Source organism: Hyperolius riggenbachi, chromosome 5 (genome assembly GCF_040937935.1).
Source record: "Hyperolius riggenbachi isolate aHypRig1 chromosome 5, aHypRig1.pri, whole genome shotgun sequence".
In the NCBI taxonomy this organism is placed as follows: Eukaryota; Metazoa; Chordata; class Amphibia; order Anura; family Hyperoliidae; genus Hyperolius; species Hyperolius riggenbachi.
In genome coordinates this window covers 338,199,691-338,221,402 of record NC_090650.1, presented here as the reverse complement: position 1 = coordinate 338,221,402, position 21,712 = coordinate 338,199,691, and the positions used below count along the sequence as shown (strand labels likewise).

At 43.9% G+C, this 21,712-nt stretch overlaps 1 protein-coding gene and 1 long non-coding RNA gene across 10 annotated transcripts in view; one reads left to right on the top strand and one right to left on the bottom strand.

Moving 5' to 3' along the window:
• Positions 1–21,712, bottom strand: part of SNTG1 (syntrophin gamma 1) — a 781,246-nt gene that overhangs the window by 83,997 nt on the left and 675,537 nt on the right. For all 9 annotated transcript variants that reach the window (XM_068237377.1, XM_068237369.1, XM_068237370.1 and 6 more), the window contains one exon: positions 1,582–1,711. In XM_068237377.1, the coding sequence (XP_068093478.1) occupies positions 1,582–1,711 (130 nt within the window). The remainder of the gene's footprint in view (positions 1–1,581; positions 1,712–21,712) is intronic.
• Positions 1–21,712, top strand: part of LOC137518917 (uncharacterized) — a 185,390-nt gene that overhangs the window by 138,502 nt on the left and 25,176 nt on the right. Inside the window, exon 3 of the long non-coding RNA XR_011020925.1 lies at positions 178–288. This is a non-coding gene — a long non-coding RNA (uncharacterized lncRNA). The remainder of the gene's footprint in view (positions 1–177; positions 289–21,712) is intronic.

Below are 21,712 nucleotides of genomic sequence, written 5' to 3'. Positions count from 1 at the left end.
ATATGCTAGCAGAATACAGGTAAAATAACTGATATTGTACTATTTAGTATAGCTGTTACTACAATAGTATTAAAGTTTCCAATATTGTAGTACTTGAAATAGCTGCTAGTTGAAGAGCAATAATATTACTCTCTATATATATTACAAAAACTTTTTTATATATATTTTTTTTTCCAGTATATGCGCTGCTATGGGAGCTGCTGCAGGTCACGTGGATGTGTGGTCTACAAGCAGGCAGGCAGGGGGGACCCAGTGAGGCAGAAGGCAGCCGTAGCTTGCTCCAAGAAGGTAAGATGAGGCTGGTGAGGGAGGCGGGAGCGAGGGGGGTAGGCTGGAGCACGGGGGGTGGGCGGTATTGCTGCCTTACGTGTGATACTGCTTGAGGAAGCACTGAGGGTAATGAATGTCCTGAGTAAATGCTCCCATCTATAAAGTCAGGAGTCACCCACCATGCTGCCTTACTTCTCTATATACAGTACAGTAAAAAAAATGTAAAATTGTAGCAGATGTACTAACTGACTGCTGTAAAATGACAAATAAAACATTTGATACTTGCAAAGCAGTCATTTTAGACTTTGATAATCCATTAGCTTAATGCTTCATACATTAGTACATTACATTGATCTCATAAAATGAAATATGTTTACCTAATAGCAATGATTTAGCTCAATATCATTAGTAACCATAAACCTGAACCTTGGTGCCAACAATACAAATTAAAACTCTATACAGAAGTTCACTTTTCACATTTTATACCGTAGTTCTGTCTAGTTATATTAATATGTTCATTGTTCAGTAAACACTTAGGCCCGGTTCACATTAGCGGTTGTTTGCCAAACGGACCGGATGACCTGGATCGGAACCGTACGGTTCTGATCCGGATCCGATCCGGATCCGGTCAGGTTGCATCAGGTGGCAATCAGGATGCGATCCGGATCCGTTTGGCAAAATATACGTAAAAAAAAAAAAAATGTTGGGGTCTGGGAGGTCAGCAGAAGGGGGACCTGTGGAATCAGGCCCTCTGCTGTTTAGCACTCACCTCCACCTCCGACATGCTGCCAACATCCTGGCAACACCTCCAGCTCGTGCTGCTCCACTCCAAAATGCTTGCCCATGTGTCCCCAGCCAATATCGCCGCAAAAATCCGCATAGGAAGTGGGGTAGAAGATCCGGATTTCTCAGCCAGTGTGTTGTGCGGCCTCCGGTTCCCATTTGTTTGTATTGGCCGGATGGTGCAGTCCGGCTCCGCCCCGGATACGGCTGCCGGAGGGGCCGGATGAAAAAATAGCGCATGTTGGAACGGAGGCCGGAGTCCGGATCCGGCCCGGATCCGGTCCGGCTCCGGTTCTGCAGAACGGACCCATGTGAACGGACGCATAGGCTTTAATTGCTATGCCGTGCGTCCGTTCCGTCCGTTCTGCAGGCGGTGCGGCTCCGGCACGGCGATTCCGGAGGGCCACCGCAAGTGTGAACCGGGCCTTAGACTCATCTGAAGAAAAGGTGACATCCCAAAAGCCTTGCCAACAGAACAGTTCTGGCCCAAACAATTTTAATAGTCAAAAGAATATTTATGTTACTTACATTGTGCTTTGTAAGGTTAGCAATATTAGTGGATATAGACTGCAACCATTCAATGCACTCTTCGGCTGATAAACACTGAATTATTCCACTGCAAACGCCATCTACTGCAGTGATCTGAAATGCATCCTGCCTGTAAATACAACAATGTAAAACCAGTTAATTGCCTCTAGAAATGAAGTTATACAAACATTGAAAGTGTACTGAGTATGCCATGAACTTTTTGTTACAATACCATGTATATTTACCAACACAAAGTCAAAATGATCTGAAGCTGAATTATATAGGGTTAGCCATCATTGAGTGGATTGTGCAGCTAAGATGGAATTCACACTGGACTGGACCACTACGCACCACGTTGATGTTCATTGCAAAACTACAAGACTAAGCTGATTCAGAGCAAAACAAAACACAATTTATGCTGAGAGAAATTGATACCTTAAAACTTACCTTTTAATAGGTTTGCTGAAAAAACGATATAGAGTGTACTGCCTATCAGATTGTCTACATAGGAGGACAAGATAAGATGGGGGGGGGGGGGGTGGCTACAATACTGACACCTTTTAGACCTGAAATATTGTTGGGGTATTTTCCCCTCCTTAGCCTCAATAATCAGAATCCATATGATTTGCACACAAACACCCTCCACCTATTCCAACATGTTTCACACCCATAAAACTCTGGGGGCTTCCTCAGGGGACATATGCAAAGTAGAACCTTTCATAATTTCATCAAATTAAAATACATTCATATTATTCAACAAAGTAGCATAGCCTCATGGCTGTATGTACAAGATTTCTACTACCTACTGTAAGTGACTGCAACACAGTAGAAAAGTAATTTTTAGCACATTTTACTCTTGGTGAAGAGTTATGTACTTTCATGTATTTTAAGAGTTCTTTTTTAAACTCATTTATTTAAATAAATGAACAGAACAATAAAAGAAAAAAGATAAATTATGACAGTTTTGTCTTTCATAACCATAACCAATTCTCAAGTGACGCAGTCTACACCTATTGTGTCAGTAAGTATATAGTTTCAGGAGATTGCAACCAAACCGTTTTAAATTTATTTGGTCACCCTCTATGTTTACAGACAAATTTAATATAGGGTAGGACAATGAACTAATGCTTACCTTTGTTGCACAGTGGGTGGGGTAATACAATTGCTTTCCTCGCAAAAACTAGAAATTCTCATAGAAAAGTTCTTTGGTAACGTGTATTTTTTGTTTTTCATCTAGAACCCCAAATAGACATATGGGAAGGGGGATAATTCTAATAGGAGATCATGTAAGTGTTTAATAAAGTATTACAGAGCTTAATTTTTACGAGGATAAAGATAAAGAAAATCTATTTTTGGTTTCCTGAACTTTTCCTCTAAACTGGTGCAATATTCTTGTTAAAAAGGTTGATACTATAATTGGTGTGGTGGAAACACCCCCCAGGTTATATGTTTTATTAACTTTCCAATATTCTCAATATCAGTATTACGGAACTATCGGCCAGGGCCACAGCATGTTCCAGAATTCCACCACTGCAGTGTTACACCTAGGACAGCATAAAGTATAGACATGACTAAATTTAGCATGTTTGACATATGTAATATATACCTGGTGAATTATGTAAAGCTGAATAAGCAGCAAGGGAAAACCAGAATGTGCAAAGCCTGCATATCTTCACATATTTCATCATCCATGTCTGCAGGATGTTGGCACAAGTTTCCTGAACTTTCAAGGGAACAGAGTGTACCTTAGTCAGAATTAAATGAAAATACGTCGCTGAAATCAACCTTTCGGTCTTTGTGTAGAGTATACTGTGAGGAGTTTTGTTTGAGACGGTCTCCTCTTTAATGTTGGTCACTCTTACAAAAAAAATAATAGTTAAACGTCAGCTGTGACCTTTATTGGGCCATTAATCTCAAACAGCCTAGGGTCTCACTGTAATGGATTGCGGAGACACCGCCGCGTGGTCTGACAGTGAGGCGGCTGGTTCCGCGTTCAGACCGGCGGTTTCTCTGCAGCAGCATGCGTCTGGTTTGTCTGAGTCTAGTAGTGCACACAGATGGAGAGCTACGCGCGCACTAACAGGCAGGCCCTTTATGCCAATAGGAGAGGGTTCAGCTGATCAGGATGATCAGCTGATCCCAGCGCAGTAGGTGATATTACTGTGTTATTACTGTGTTATACTTTAGACCAGTTCCAGGGTGTTGAGACCACGGACCTCACACCCAAGATTAGGGATACTGTGTCATTGCTGTGTTATTCTTTAGACCAGTTCCTGAGTGTTGAGACCACGGACCTCACACTCTAGACTAGGCCTCTGATTGATATCTGTTATGACCTATTGCTCTCTCGACCCTTCTCCTGCTCTCTGATTCAGTACCTTCGCATATCTGATTACCTGTTGCCAACCCTGCCTGTCCCTGGTTACCGAATCAGCCTTCTGTCTCTGTACCTTATCTGCTCGTGTGTTGCCGACCCGGTCTGGCCGACTCTTCTGCCTGCGACACCCCCGGTGCGGTGTCCAGTAGCTGCAGGGACTCCCTGTCCCTCAGAGGGACCTCTCTGCAATCCAGTCAGGGACTCTATCTCATAGGAGTCCTTTGACTGCAGTAGAGTCCGACTCCCAGCAGTTCAGGGAATCACTGTCTCTCTGGTTATCTCCAACCTTAACTAGGAGATACTCGTTATACGGACTAGGGTCACCTGCTCCTCAGGTGGTCCAGGCTAATATACTGTTGCACCAAACACTTACACTTCATCAGGTGTCCAGAGGTTAGTTATACTTGTATTATTGGTGATTCTGCAGATCATCAATAATCAGGTATATATCTGTATCCTTGGTGATACTGCAGATCACCAATAATCAGATTCTCTCTGTGTGCTGACACTGGTCGTTACACTCTCCCATTTGAATTAATTACTGTCAATATAACAAGACAAACTATAGACTGTATTAATACGTATGACATGTTTCACTGGTGAGAAGCCTGATATATACCCAATAAATGCTGGAGGAGCTCACACCCTTTGCTGGAGACCTCTCTGACTTGAATTACAAAGAAGTAAGATGACGGATAGAAAAAATAGTTAAAGTTTACAAAGTCTGTTGATTGTCCAATCATATTGGTTGAGAGTCCTTCTAATGGGGTGTAATTTTGCCTTCTTAAAACAGAAGGTATTTATGATCATTCAGTATTAGGTAATTAACTGTGATTTCCCATGATGCATCACTACTGAATACGCCAATCAATATCTTCCTGGTTCTGTGTCATCATGAGCTGTTTGGGTATTCCTTAATTCTAATGGGCTGTGCATCTTCATTTTTATATATTTATTTTTTTTATATAATGCTAGGAATCTCTTCCATTGGCTACACAAAGCAAACTTTCCAGTAGGAACACAGACAGAAATAAAAACCTCACAGATGGTCTAACCATTCTGCTCCAGTCAAAACAGACCAAAATTCTGAGCAATCATGAAGTTGCTAATTGCCTAGGTGAGACAACTAATAGTCATTGGAGATTATTATTTCCCTGCAAAGCTGTGCATCAGACTCCAACACCGATATCTGTAGCCCCGCCACTGATGTCTGGCGCTCAGCCACTAATAGACTAATCCTGTCAGCACCGGCGTACCTACCGGGGATGCGACCCCCTCAGCCGCAGGGGGGGCCCGGGGCTGCTCTGGGGCCCGCTCACTGTGCATGGGGGGAGCGCTGCTCTGGACCCCCCAGCAAGGTGCTTCATTCCCCACAGCCCAGCAGCCTGCATAGTCTCCGGCAGGCAGAGCAGGGCTACGGCAAGATGGCCGCCGAAGAAGCCCTACACTGGAGACTATTTGTGTCTCTAGTACAGGGCTTCGGCAGCCATCTTGCCGTAGCCCTGCACTCTGCCTGTCAGCGCGGGAGATGTGCTGCAGGAGGACTCGGGGAGCTGCGAGCCAGATGCTGGGGAGGAGAAGACTTCTGTCAGGTAAGTGGATTGTTTTTTTTTCACAGGTGCATTTTTTTTTCTAGTGTCTGCTGCCTACATTGTGATTTTCTGGTGTCTGCTGCCCACATTACGTTTTTCAGGTGCCTGCTGCCCACATTACGATTTTCAGGTGTCTGCTGCCCACATTACGATTTTCTGGTCACTGCTGCCCACATTGCGATCTTCAGGTGCCTGCTGCCCACATTACGATTTTCAGGTGCCTGCTGCCCACATTACGATTTTCAGGTGCCTGCTGCCCACAACGATTTTCAGGTGCCTGCTGCCCACATTACGATTTTCTGGTCACTGCTGCCCACATTGCGATTTTCAGGTGTCTGCTGCCCACATTACGATTTTCAGGTGTCTGCTGCCCACATTACGTTTTTCAGGTGCCTGCTGCCCACATTACGATTTTCAGGTGTCTGCTGCCCACATTACGATATTCTGGTGACTGACTGCTGCCCACATTACGATTTTCAGGTGCCTGCTGCCCACATTACGATTTTCAGGTGTCTGCTGCCCACATTACAATTTTCTGGTGTCTGCTGCCCACATTACAATTTTCTGGTGTCTGCTGCCCACATTGCGATTTTCAGGTGTCTGCTGCCCACATTACGTTTTTCTGGTCACTGCTGCCCACATTACGATTTTCTGGTCACTGCTGCCCACATTGCGATTTTCTGGTCACTGTTGCCCACATTGCGATTTTCAGGTGTCTGCTGCCCACATTACGATTTTCAGGTGTCTGCTGCCCACATTACGATTTTCAGGTGTCTGCTGCCCACATTACGATTTTCTGGTCACTGCTGCCCACATTGCGATTTTCAGGTGTCTGCTGCCCACATTACGATTTTCAGGTGTCTGCTGCCCACATTACGATTTTCAGGTGTCTGCTGCCCACATTACGATTTTCAAGTGTCTGCTGCCCACATTGCGATTTTCAGGTGTCTGCTGCCCACATTGCGATTTTCAGGTGTCTGCTGCCCACATTGCGATTTTCTGGTGTCTGCTGCCCACATTACGATTTTCTGGTGTATGCTGCGCCCACATTAGGATTTTCTGGTGACTGCTGCCCACATTGCGATTTTCTGGTGACTGCTGCCCACATTGCGATTTTCTGGTGACTGCTGCCCACATTGCAATTTCCTGGTGACTGCTGTCCACATTGCGATTTTCTGGTGACTGCTGCCCACATAAGGATTTTCTGGTGACTGCTGCCCACATTAGGATTTTCTGGTTTGTGCTGCAACCATATTATGATATTCTGGTGACTGCTGCCCACATTAGGATTTTCTGGTGACTGCTGCCCACATTAGGATTTTCTGGTGACTGATGCCCACATTGCGATTTTCTGGTGACTGCTGCCCACATGGCGATTTTCTGGTGACTGCTGCCCACATTGCGATTTTCTGGTGAATGCTGCCCACATTATGATTTTCTGGCCCACATTACGATTTTCTGGTGAACACTGCCCACGTTACGATTGTCTGGTGAATGCTGTCCATGTTACAATTTTCTGGTGAACGTTGCCCACATTACGATTTTCTGGTGAACTCTGCCCACATTACGATTTTCTGTCCCACATTACGAAGAAGCCCTACACTGGAGACTATTTGTGTCTCTAGTACAGGGCTTCGGCAGCCATCTTGCCGTAGCCCTGCACTCTGCCTGTCAGCGCGGGAGATGTGCTGCAGGAGGACTCGGGGAGCTGCGAGCCAGATGCTGGGAGAGGAGAAGACTTCTGTCAGGTAAGTGGATTGTTTTTTTTTCACAGGTGCATTTTTTTTTCTAGTGTCTGCTGCCTACATTGTGATTTTCTGGTGTCTGCTGCCCACATTACGTTTTTCAGGTGCCTGCTGCCCACATTACGATTTTCAGGTGTCTGCTGCCCACATTACGATTTTCTGGTCACTGCTGCCCACATTGCGATCTTCAGGTGCCTGCTGCCCACATTACGATTTTCAGGTGCCTGCTGCCCACATTACGATTTTCAGGTGCCTGCTGCCCACAACGATTTTCAGGTGCCTGCTGCCCACATTACGATTTTCTGGTCACTGCTGCCCACATTGCGATTTTCAGGTGTCTGCTGCCCACATTACGATTTTCAGGTGTCTGCTGCCCACATTACGATTTTCAGGTGCCTGCTGCCCACATTACGATTTTCAGGTGTCTGCTGCCCACATTACGATATTCTGGTGACTGACTGCTGCCCACATTATGATTTTCAGGTGCCTGCTGCCCACATTACGATTTTCAGGTGTCTGCTGCCCACATTACGATTTTCAGGTGTCTGCTGCCCACATTACAATTTTCTGGTGTCTGCTGCCCACATTGCGATTTTCAGGTGTCTGCTGCCCACATTACGTTTTTCTGGTCACTGCTGCCCACATTACGATTTTCTGGTCACTGCTGCCCACATTGCGATTTTCTGGTCACTGTTGCCCACATTGCGATTTTCAGGTGTCTGCTGCCCACATTACGATTTTCAGGTGTCTGCTGCCCACATTACGATTTTCAGGTGTCTGCTGCCCACATTACGATTTTCTGGTCACTGCTGCCCACATTGCGATTTTCAGGTGTCTGCTGCCCACATTACGATTTTCAGGTGTCTGCTGCCCACATTACGATTTTCAGGTGTCTGCTGCCCACATTACGATTTTCAAGTGTCTGCTGCCCACATTGCGATTTTCAAGTGTCTGCTGCCCACATTGCGATTTTCAGGTGTCTGCTGCCCACATTGCGATTTTCTGGTGTCTGCTGCCCACATTACGATTTTCTGGTGTATGCTGCGCCCACATTAGGATTTTCTGGTGACTGCTGCCCACATTGCGATTTTCTGGTGACTGCTGCCCACATTGCGATTTTCTGGTGACTGCTGCCCACATTGCAATTTCCTGGTGACTGCTGTCCACATTGCGATTTTCTGGTGACTGCTGCCCACATAAGGATTTTCTGGTGACTGCTGCCCACATTAGGATTTTCTGGTTTGTGCTGCAACCATATTATGATATTCTGGTGACTGCTGCCCACATTAGGATTTTCTGGTGACTGCTGCCCACATTAGGATTTTCTGGTGACTGATGCCCACATTGCGATTTTCTGGTGACTGCTGCCCACATGGCGATTTTCTGGTGACTGCTGCCCACATTGCGATTTTCTGGTGAATGCTGCCCACATTATGATTTTCTGGCCCACATTACGATTTTCTGGTGAACACTGCCCACGTTACGATTGTCTGGTGAATGCTGTCCATGTTACAATTTTCTGGTGAACGTTGCCCACATTACGATTTTCTGGTGAACTCTGCCCACATTACGATTTTCTGTCCCACATTACGATATTCTGGTGAACGCTGCCCACATTACGATTGTCTGGTGAATGCTGTCCACGTTACAATTTTCTGGTGACTGCTGCTCACGTTACGATTTTCTGGTGACTGGTGCCCACATTACGATTTTCTGGTGAACTCTGCCCACATTACAATTTTCTGGTGAACTCTGCCCACATTATGATTTTCTAAAGACCCACATTACGATTTTCTGGCCCACATTACGATTGTCTGGTAAAATGCTGCCCACTTTACAATTAATTTACAGTGAAACGCTGCCCCATTACGATTATTTGGCACCTATGGGGGGGGCCCCATCCAAATATTCGCAGGGGGGCCCAGTGATTTCTAGTTACGCCCCTGCCTGTCAGTCATTTCTAATGATGTCCAGAGCTTAGCTACTGAAAGCCAAACCTTGCCGCTGTAAGCCACTCACTGGTACCCAAGTAAAACACCTGGTGCAAAATAGCCACACATTTACATTGTGGTCTATGGTGGTCCCTGATGTTGCTAATCCTTGGAGCCCAAATAAAACACCAGACACTCTACAGCCACAAATTTGCATTGCGATCTATAGGGATGCCTGGTGCAGCCCAAATCAACTGATCCATTGAATTATAGTAAAGGTTACTAACAAGGATAGGCAAGAAGTTTTAAACAAGGTTAGTGAATACATTTTCCTGCTTTACAGTTGTGTGCCTTTGCCCACACCAAACATTTTTTCAATAAACCTAGGTCAAGCATAATAGACTGCATAGGCCATACATACTGTATCTTTCTATAAAAGTTTCTTTTGAGAATGTCTCCTTTTACAAAGTCCCTTAACTTTCTTCCCATTAAATTATGGCCATTCTTTCAATCTTTATTCACCTCCGATGCACGTACGTTTCAGCAAAAAGAGAATTCATCATATTATACCACTAAGAGGCATCTGTTAATAACAGCTTTTGTTATCCAATATTAGAATAAAATGACACATTCAATGTCCTGATGTGATGATCAGTCCTAGGATCATATTATTCTGTCTTCCTATGAAATTAAAGTGAATATAAAGTAAGCCTCTTTTGGCATTCTAAACAAGCACAGGCACATTTACAGACTGGGGTGCCTAAGGTCTCTATAAATGAGAGCACCTAATGAGCTGTTTAAAGAGAATATCACAGCAGTAGTATGTGCTTCCACACACTATTTAACAACCCTGGGAGGAAGATTTGAAAGATGAAACAATATGATAGGCAGTGGCACCCACCCTATCCTGTTATGCATCACATACAACTAATAATGGTCCTCAGGAGCAAGTGGACTCAGGGGTAGAAAAGTAACAAGTAAATAAACCATTAAAAAGCAGAATTTGTATTAGTTCTTGCCTTTTCAAACCTTCTCTGCATCTTATAAAGCTGAAATCTTGAGAAGCTTTAGGTTCATAAGACTCAATAGGGGCCATTTGCCTTTGCAGTTAAGAATACGCTGATACATTGTCAGACAGCTCAGTCATTAAGGCAAGGTTCTAACTTTTCCATAGTGCATCTGAAAAAAAAAGTTTTTTGTTTCCTGTTTAGGGCCCATATGCAATTCACTTTTTCTCCTGAGTTTTCTCCAAGGAGATAATCTTTCATCTTCAATTTAAATTAAGTTTTTAGCACTTTGCAAAAGAAAAAGTAACAAAAAGTAAGTGAAATAGTACTGTCAAAATTATTTTAAGTATTTGTTTGCTTACTGGTGGCGCAAAAGGCATTTTATTTACAAACTGTCAAAATATCACCTATGAGAAAACTCAGGTGAAAAAGTGAATTGCAATCGGCCCCGTTCCCACTTGCTTCTGGATCACGTGCAGCCAGCGGGAGCGGACAGTATAATGGCCTCAATTTGCGGAGCTTTATCAAACACTTTATCAAACGTTTGATAATTTTCCTCATGGGTAAAATCTCATTTTGAATTCACTAAGGTGTTATAGATTTATCAAATGTTTTATCGATGAAATGATCAATAAATCTATAACACCTTAGTGAATTCAAAATTAGATTTTACCCATGAGGAAAAATATCAAACCTTTGATAAAGTGTTTGATAAAGCTCTGTGAATTGAGGCCATAGTCCATTCCAAAGGTCCGCAGTGATCTGGCTGGAGCCCGGGACAGATGCACATCCCCATAGGCTATATGGGGGAATGCATCCATCTGACTCGGGGTTATCGTTGACTGCATAGGAGAGTGGTCCACTTATTGCAACGGATCCCGCAGATTCATTGCAGCGTGACAAGTGTGAACGGCTCCTATGTATAACATCCACTTAGCAATAATTGGAGAACAGACAGAAAAATATCTGCCCTCCGCTCTAGTGGGAACAGAGCCATACAGAAGTAATAAACATTTGCAGGACATGAATAAATGTGCAGGGAGTGGACAACAATTTTTCTGTAAATTATATTGACGAGATTAGTGTGTTGCAAAATGATTGTGATGGCGTTACTTAGCATTGCTATGGTAATGCATGCTACACTTATTGCACATGGCACTCTACCTGATCAGTGTAATTAATGGTTGAAGGACCACTGTCATGAAAATCTTAAAATGTATAATATATGTAAACATTTACAGTTAAAAAGCACATTTCTTCCAGAGTAAAATGAGCCATACATGATGATTCTTCTATGTTGCTGTCACTTACAGTAAGTAGTAGAAATCTGACAGAACCAACAGGTTTTGGACTAGACCATTATAAAGTTGCCATGCACTCCTTGCATATGGTAACTTTGCCAATGCTTTGTGAATATGCCCCAGTATAACTACACTCACCCAAAGGATTATTAGGAACACCTGTCCAATTTCTCATTAATGCAATTATCTAATCAACCAATCACATGGCAGTTGCTTTAATGCATTTAGGGGTGTGGTCCTGGTCAAGACAATCTCCTGAACTCCAAACTGAATGTCAGAATAGAAAAGAAAGGTGATTTAAGCAATTGTGAGCGTGGCATGGTTGTTGGTGCCAGATGGGCCGGTCTGAGTATTTCACAATCTGCTCAGTTACTGGGATTTTCACGCACAACCATTTCTAGAGTTTACAAAGAATGGTGTGAAAAGGGAAAAACATCCAGTATGCGGCAGTCCTGTGGGCGAAAATGCATTGTTGATGCTAGAAGTCAGAGGCGAATGGGCCAAGTGATTCAAGCTGATAGAAGAGCATCATTGACTGAAATAACCACTCGATGCAACCAAGGTATGCAGCAAAGCATTTGTGAAGCCACAACATGCACAACCTTGAGGCGAATGGGCTACAACAGCAGAATACCCCACCAGGTACCACTCATCTCCACTACAAATAGGAAAAAGAGGCTACAATTTGCACAAGCTCACCAAAATTGGACAGCTAAAGACTGGAAAAATATTGCCTGGTCTGATGAGTCTTGATAGTCAGAATTTGGCATAAACAGAATGAGAACATGGATCCATCATGCCTTGTTACCACTGTGCAGGCTGGTAGTGGTGGTGTAATGGTGTGGGGGATGTTTTCTTGGCATCCTTTAGGCCCCTTAGTGCCAATTGGGCATTGTTTGAATGCCGCAGGCTACCTGAGCATTGTTTCTGACCATGTCCATCCCTTCATGACCACCATGTACCCATCCTCTGATGGCTACATCCAGCAGGATAATGCACCATGTCACAAAGCTCAAATCATTTCAAATTGTTTTCTTGAACAGGAAAATGAGTTCACTGTGCTAAAATGGCCCCTATAGTCACCAGATCTCAACCCAATAGAGCATCTTTGGGATGCGATGGAACGGGAGCTTCATGCCCTGGATGTGCATCCCACAAATCTCCCCCATCAACTGCAAGATGCTATCCTATCAATGTGGGCCAACATTTCTAAAGAATGCTTTCAGCACCTTGTTGAATCAATGCCACATAGAATTAAGGCAATTCTGAAGGCGAAAGGGGGTCAAACACCATATTAGTATGGTGTTCCTAATAATCCTTTAGGTGAGTGTATATTACAACAGGAAAATTAAACATTTGATTTGATTTGATGTACTGGTCGCCTTCTCTGTATACAATTCTGCTAACATGCAAATCTCCACTGGCCATGGAAGGCATAGAAATGTAGCCAATTAAAACCTGTAGCTCATAGTTCTCTAGGCAACTAAATACTGCTAAATCAACTGCTAAAATTGAGCCTTCAGAGTAGTTAGGCTGACCTAATAGTCAAGAGGTACTTCCAGGCATTTGCCTTAAATAGGCTCTTGGACTGGAAATATAGTCCTGACTAAGGGATGGGTGGTCCTGGAAAAGGTTTTAGTCTGGCGTTCTGTAACGATCGGTGTCAGCACACAGAGAGAATCTGATTATTGGTGATCTGCAGTATCACCAACAATACAGATATATACATGATTATTGATGATCTGCAGAATCACCGATAATACAAGTATAGCTAACCTCTGGACACCTGAAAACGTGTAAGTGTTTGGTGCAACAGTAATGAGTAGAATCACCTGAGGAGCAGATGACTCTAACCAAGGAGAGTCAGACTCTACTGCAGTCAAAAGGACTCCTAGAGGATAAGTCCCTGACTGGTTTGCAGAGAGGCCCCTTCTGAGAGACAGGGGGTCCCTGCAGATGGACTGAACACCCAGAGGGTGGGTGACAGCCAGAAGGGTCGGCCAGATCGGGTCGGCAACACTCGAGCAGAGAAGGTACAGAGAAAGAAGGCTGATTCGGTAACCAGGGACAGGCAGGGTTAGCAACAGGTAATCAGATATGCGTAGGTACCGAATCAGAAAGCAGAGGGAGAGTCAGGAAAGCAATAGGTCATAACAGATATCAAACAAGGCCTAGTCTTGGGTGTGAGGTCCGTGGTCTCAACACCCTGGAACTAGTCTGAAGTATAACACAATAATCTGGCTAAGTGTGGATTCCCAGGTCCTCCTGGTTCCACCACACTGAAAGACCTGACTAAGGTCTGAGTGCTAACACATAAGCATTCGCAACACCAGACACCCAGCAACTGACAGGCAAGGAGTATATATAGCAAAGCGCTCCTCAGCGCCGCCCAGTTCCCTTCTGCCAATCCCCTGCCACGCTGGGATCAGCTGATCATCCCGATCAGCTGACCCCTCTCCTATTGGCATAAAGAGCCTGTCTTGCAGCGTGCACGCGCGTAGCTCTCCATCTGTGTGCACTACTAGGTTCAGACAAACCAGGCGCATGCTGCTGCGGAGAAACCGCCAGCCTGAACGCGGAAACAGCCGCCTCACTGTCAGACCGCGCGGCGGTGTCTCCACAATCCATTACAGTACCCCCCCCCCCCGAGGAGTGGACTCCGCACACTTTCCACCAGGCTTCCTAGGATATAAGTCATGAAACTCCTTCTTTAATTCCTCCGCATTCATGCGACAATCTGGCACCCAAGATCTCTCCTCTATGCCATATCCCTTCCAGTGGACCAGGTATTGCACAGAATTCTGCACCAGACGAGAATCCAGGATCTTTTCAATCTCATACTCTGGTTGGTCATCCACCAACACGGGGGGGGGGGGGAGGAATCCACGTGTACTGCTGGTTTTAAAAGAGACACATGGAATGATCTCACACCTCTCATACTGGCTGGGAGATCAATCGCATAAGTGACATTATTGATTTTTTTGGCCACTGGAAAAGGTCCTATAAATCTAGGGCCCAGCTTGGGTGACAGTTGCTTCAGGGCCAAATGATGAGTGGACACCCACACCAAATCTCCTGGAGAGAATTTCCACTCCACAGACCGTCTCCTACCTGCCTGTCTTTTCTGGGTTTGAAAAGTTTTCCCAGGTTCCTCTTAACCATTCCCCAAATCTCCCTCAGGGCCCTTTGCCAATCCTCCAGAGCCGGAAAGGGTGTAGATGCGACTGGCAAGGGAGCAAACTTGGGTGATCTTCCCGACACCACCTGAAATGGGGAAAACCCAGAAGAGGAGCTTTTTAGGTTGTTGTGCGCGAATTCCGCAAACAGCAAAAATTTCACCCATTCGGATTGCGCATCTGCAACATAACACCTGAGGAACTGTTCCAGGGATTGGTTAACTCTCTCGGTCTGGCCGTTGGTCTGTGGGTGGTAGCCTGATGAAAATGCGAGATCCATGTCCAATTGATGGCAGAAGGCCCTCCAAAACTTTGAAACAAATTGGACTCCCCGATCTGACACTACATTCTCCGGAATGCCATGCAGCCGGAAAATGTGCTGGATGAAGAGATCAGCCAACTCCTGGGCCGAGGAGAGTCCTTTCAGAGGGACAAAATGAGCCATCTTACTGAATCTGTCCACTACCACCCAAATGACCGACTTGCCCTCAGACCGAGGGAGCTCACCCACGAAATCCATGGAGATATGGGTCCATGGTTCACTGGGAACTGGCAAGGACTGTAAAGTGCCAACGAGTGCCTGACGAGAGGGTTTACTCCTTGCGCACACAGCACACTCTCTTACAAACTCCTTACAATCTGTTGCCAATGTAGGCCACCAGGCACATCTAGCCAGTAGATCCTGAGTTCTGGTGGCCCCAGGATGACTAGCATTCTTGTGTGAATGAAACAGTTGTAGGAGTTGCAAATGGAAAGGCAGTGGCACAAACATGACCCCATCAGGCTTCCCCTCTGGGATATCTTGTTGGTAAGGACTCAAAGTGACTGTCCAATCCTTCCAGGTCTCAGTGGCTGCCAGAAGTACCTTCTGAGGTAGGATGGTCTCAGGGGCTGCAGGCTGCACTGTCTCAGGTTTGAAACATCTGGATAAGGCATCGGCCTTGATGTTCTTACTACCAGGCGTATATGTAATTATAAATCTAAATCTTGCAAAGAACAGGGACCACCGGGCCTGGCGAGGGCTAAGTCTCTTAGCACCCTCTATATACTCCAAATTCTTATGATCTGTATAAACTGTGATAGTGTGTTCTGCACCCTCTAGCCAGTGTTGCCATTCCTCAAAAGCTAACTTAATGGCTAAGAGCTCCCGGTTGCCTATATCGTAGTTTTTCTCTGCGGGTGAAAATCTACGAGAAAAGTAGGCACATGAGTGGAGCTTGCCCTGCAAGCCTGATCTCTGAGACAATACAGCTCCCACCCCCACCTCTGAAGCATTAACTTCTACAATGAAGGGAAAGGTGACATCAACATGTCTTAGTATAGGTGCGGAACAGAACAGTTTCTTTAGGGTGGAAAAGGCCGCATGAGCCTCTGCTGACCAGTGATGAGTGTCAGTCCCTTTCTTGGTGAGACTGGTGAGGGGAAAGATGATGGTAGAGTACCCCTTAATGAACCTTCTGTAATAGTTGGCAAACCGTAGAAATCTCTGGAGTGCTTTCAGTCCAACAGGCTGAGGCCACTCCAGGACAGCAGAAACCTTCCCTGGGTCCATTGAAAGACCAGAGGTGGAGATGATGTACCCCAAGAAGGCAACCGAGGTTACTTCGAAGAGGCATTTCTCCAGTTTGGCATAAAGCGGATTCTGTCTTAGCTTTTCTAGCACAAACCTGACATGCCTGCGATGTTCAGTGAGATTGGACGAAAAGATCAGTATATTGTCCAAATAGACCAGAACAAACTTCCCCAACACTTCCCTGAACACTTCATTAATTAACTCCTGGAAGACCGGAGCATTACACAACCTGAAGGGCATCACCAGGTACTCGTAATGCCCGTCGGGCGTGTTGAAGGCCGTCTTCAAATCGTCACCATCCCTAATACACACTAGGTTGTATGCACCCCTTAGATCTAGCTTTGAGAAAATCTTGGTGTTGGTCACCTGTGTGAACAAATCGTCAATCAAGGGAAAAGGGTAACGATTTTTCACTGTGATCTTATTTAGGCCTCGATAATCAATGCAAGGACGGAGGCCTCCGTCTTTTTTCTTTACAAAAAAGAATCCTGCCCCTGCTGGGTGTGAGGTCCATGGTCTCAACACCCTGGAACTAGTCTGAAGTATAACACAATAGTAACACAGTATCCCTAGTCTTGGGTGTGAGGTCCGTGGTCTCAACACCCTGGAACTAGTCTGAAGTATAACACAATAATCTGGCTAAGTGTGGATTCCCAGGTCCTCCTGGTTCCACCACACTGAAAGATCTGACTAAGGTCTGAGTGCTAACACATAAGCATTCGCAACGCCAGACACCCAGCAACTGACAGGCAAGGAGTATATATAGCAAAGCGCTCCCCAGCGCCGCCCAGTTCCCTTCCACCAATCCCCTGCAAAGCTGGGATCAGCTGATCATCCCGATCAGCTGACCCCTCTCCTATTGGCATAAAGAGCCTGTCTTGCAGTACGCGCGTAGCTCTCCATCTGTGTGCACTACTAGGTTCAGACAAAACAGACGGATGCTGCTGCGGAGAAACTGCCGGTCTGAACGCGGAAACAGCCGCCTCACTGTCAGACCGCGTGGCGGTGTCTCCGCAATCCATTACAGCGTGACTTGGTTTTGGCAAATGGGTCACAACTGCACTTAGGGCCTTCTCACTGAAATGCCCACCTTGAATTGTTAGTGCCCTACAGGTAGTAGATTTGCTAAATAAGAAATTCAACTGGTATGGACCAATCTCACGGATGTCCCCCTTGGCAGGTTATCTCCATTTTTTTTAACCGGGACTAGAGCGTAGTTTCTTTGGGGCATGGGGTGGTGGTGGCCAAACATTGTGCTTAGGACATCTCTGGAAAGGAACTAGATTTCCTAGGCTCTCTGAGCTCAGATCATATTATGGCCAATTCCCATTTTATTTCTGGAGATTGAGACAGGTGGAGGCGTGGTGTGCGGCTCTTACAGGTGTATTGGACGATGAAGAGAGGGCACATGAATGGGTAGCACTTTTTATAAAAAAGGGGAAAATTGAACACTCAGTGTCAGCTTTATACAAACTTCCAGCCCAAGAGAGCATCGTTATACCTCAGGGCATGGGAAAGGGAAATTGGAAACACTCTGGAAGACTCACAGCGGGATACCATATTGCTTCATGCCCATACCTCTTCCATTAGCACCAGGATCCAAGCAAGTAACTATAAGGTTCTGACCCGCAGGTACAGGACCCTGTGAATTTAGCGCAACTATGTGGGCTAAGTGATGATGGCTGTTGGAGAGGGTGCGGGGAAAGGGGCACTCTCCTTTATATATTTTGGGGTTGCCCGAGAATCAGTGGCCTCAGTTCCAAGGTTCTGTGGATCTCCAGGAAAGTGTCTTGTCAGAAGATCGAGGAAAATCCCTGGTGTGTACTGCTACATCTCACAAAAGCTAAAAAGCATAGAAGTTCTGTAGTACCCCACATGCTAAATGCAGCCAAGTGCCTCATTCCCCTGTTTCGGAAGTCTTCCTATGTTCCGCAGATTCAGCAGATTGAAGAAACAGTGTTAGAGAGCAAAGACTAATATGACAAATATTATGTTATTTGGGTAGTATGGATAGACTTTTAATCCTCTGAGGAATATGTGAGGATTCTTGATGGTTGAATTGCTCCCTCTGCTTTGCCCCCTACCCATCCCCGATTGCTTTTGAGAAAATGGTCTGAATATTACTATAATGTCTGACTCCACCACATCTAGTTTTTGTTTTTTGTTGAAGAACGTTGATTAGATTATACCATATGCTTTGCTTCACTTAAGGATCTTTACATTTTCTGAATAGCATATGATAGAGGCTCTGATTAGTCGTGTTCAATGTTTGACCGTTGAGGTGATGTTTAAATTATAAACGGGTGTTATTTTGAATGTTTTCTTCATCTTAGTAATGTAAAATTCTATTAAGCATTACATCTTTTAAAACGTTAATGATTTCCTGTTGATTATGGATTGGAACCCCTGTGTGGGCATCCTTTTCTTTGTGTTGTATAGGATGGATACTAGCTTTGTAATTTGTTATGATCAATAAAAATTATGTAAAAAACAAAAATTGACCTAACAAGGGACTCTGCGTAATCATGCTGTTTAAATGTATTATTAATATTTGTACAATTTTAAGATACTGGCATGTGATCTCCAGTATGTTGATCTATAGTGAAAACTAGGTTTTTAAATATTTCCTTTAATTTCTACAAATGAATGACTTCTCTACAAATTGGCTTGATTTCAGAGCACTTTCCTTATATAGTTAGACCACATCAGGAATTCCTCCCCTACTTTTTACTCTAGCAATGGAATCTGTCCATTAGAAGAACGATACCGAACAGAGTTTAGCCTACATTCAAGCCTAGTTATCGGTTAGCAGATATCACACATTAACTCCCAAACAACCAACATTGGCATCTCCCCTCTTAAAGGAGTGTTCAGGCAACCATATAGCTAATTAATTCTTTATGCCAACTTCCCCTTTCCTCTATGTTGGTCCGCAATGTGTGCTTCCGTACTTTGAGGTACGGCTGCGCACACGTACTAGAGCGCCGGAAGAGGGTTTGAGCTTGCCTTCGTCACTCGCAAGCCAAATCCTCCGCTTCAGCTGCCGCCCACCAAACACTCCCACTCCCTTCAGCTTCCGCATAGCCTGGTGCGCTAGCGTCACGCAGCTAGGACAGCAGCACTGCGCCTGCAATACCAAGATGTTCCGGGTCGGTGGGTAGCCCGACCTCGAGGTCGGTTCCCCGGCCGGAGTGTGCCGCTGCTTAAGTATACATTTGAGAGGGGAACAGAGGCCGAAATCCACCGGACAAAAAGCTCAGTTACATGCAGCCATGCGTGTTTTAGCAAAGTATCTTTGCCTGATGACTCCTTTAAAGGACCTCTATCATAAATTTAATGGCATTTTAATAACGTGTTCATGAAAAGTAGGTAGAATTTCAGTATATTTTTTTTTCATTAGAAATACTGCTTTATTTAAAAATTTACAATTACTGATATACACATTGGTATAGTAAATATGTATCCTAGGCATTCAGGAACAGACCATAAGAAGGAATGGGGGAATAGGGGTGAACAGCAGCTACAGGAGGGATAGAATTGTTACATTTTATAAACTGATATTTCAGCGTTGTTTTAAGTGACCTGTGTAAGTGCATGTGCTGTCTTAACTGACAAATTATTTTATAAGCCAGTGGGGTACTAAACATCACATTTCTCTACTCTGTAATTGTCTTTATTGTAATCTATGCTAAGACCTGTTGCTCAGCTATCTGAAGGCAGTAAAACAATTAGCTGATAAAAAAAAAGCCAGCAAAACACCTCCTTCACTATATGCATATAAATAAAAAATAGCAGAATAGTTTATTTCCTGATCTGTACATAATTACAAAACAGGAACAGAACAATCTGTTTTCTGATTATCTATGCTAAACATGGTCACTGCCAAGGCCTTGGCCACAAGTAGAGAGTGCTGAGTTGATAAAGAGATGGGAATGTACTCTGACTGGAAAAAAAAAGAGATACAGCTATGCATATTGAAATGCTGCTTTTCTTATAATGCCATTATAAAAATTAACCTTAAATTCATGATAGTGGTCCTTTAAGTGGACATCATGGTTTTTCTCAAAGTAAACTACTCCAAATCTCCTGCTCCCATTCTTGACCTAAATAGAAAACCTTTGGTGGAAACACAGATATTAAGGTTTTGGAGTAAGCCTCCCTTTATTGGTTTGCATTCCTAAACCTCTTTATTTACCATTTCAAATCTCCTGTGAAAATTCCCAACTTGTTTTTAAAATAAAATTCTCTCCATATCGCTCTTATATGTTCTGAACTCTATGATGTACAGGATTTAAAACACAAATGCTCCAGAATCCCTTTAAGTATGGAGCTTAGCATTCCTAGATATTTAATTACTATGCTGCACAAAGCACACATTTGAACAGATGTTTTCCTCTGTATCTGATTGTATCTGATCAAAAAGAGCCACTGCTTGGATAATGTACACCAGAGACTCCACTGCAGCTATTGAATGAACTTTTAAAGGAAGTTGTGAGCAGAATGGTGCATCCCTCAGGGCTTTTTTTTTTTTTTACAAACTCAGTGCCATAATATAGTGCAATATGGAAGTATTTGCAGCAGACATCATTACTATGCCCAAAACTGGGACAGTTACCTAGACCTCACTCATATTTTTTGAAGTAGTATGATATGTGTTTTGTAAGCCAATGACACTCTCCACTTCTGACATACCAAAAGAGCGGTTTTAACTATTACACAAACTATTTTATTATTATTTGCAAATTAGGCATGCATTTGTCTTTCCATTCCAAGGTCAATCTCTTAACTTAATGCAACAATATTACAGCATTAAAGACCAGTCAGTGTGTTTGGTGGCCAAAGACAGATTGAATTTCTTGTTTTGTTTTTTTTCTCTTTCTTTCAATAAAAGAGGCTCGGGAGTGGTGGATTTTCTGATAAATTTTTATGAACAATGTAATAGTGTCGGGTAGATTGTCTCTTGATTACTTGATTTATAGACCCGTTTTCTTGAGTTTCTTGAGGTTTCAGTCTATTTTTTTCATAATTGGGGAAAAAAGTGAGCACGTGATACATTTATCAGATTTTTGAAATGTTACAATCTTTCAGAAAAATTGATTAAAGTTACTGAATTTAAAAGATACTTTAAAAAAAAATCGTACGGTGTGTGGCCACGTTCACACCAAAGATTATAGTTAACAGTGCTGCTTTTTCCCCAGAGTAATTTTTGCATAAAAAATGCCAATTTTCACGTTTTTCCCCTCGAAAATACACCTCTTTTTTTGTGTTTTTGTCCCAATAGCGAATTTAAAAACAAGTGCCTTATTTTCAACCAAATAGTAATTTTCTGAAAATATCTGCCATATTTGAAATGTGCTCTGCACGAAAATACAAAAATTTATAGGAAGTAATTTCTCTCCCCATTTTGGGCCCATATTTGGCTTCACAGA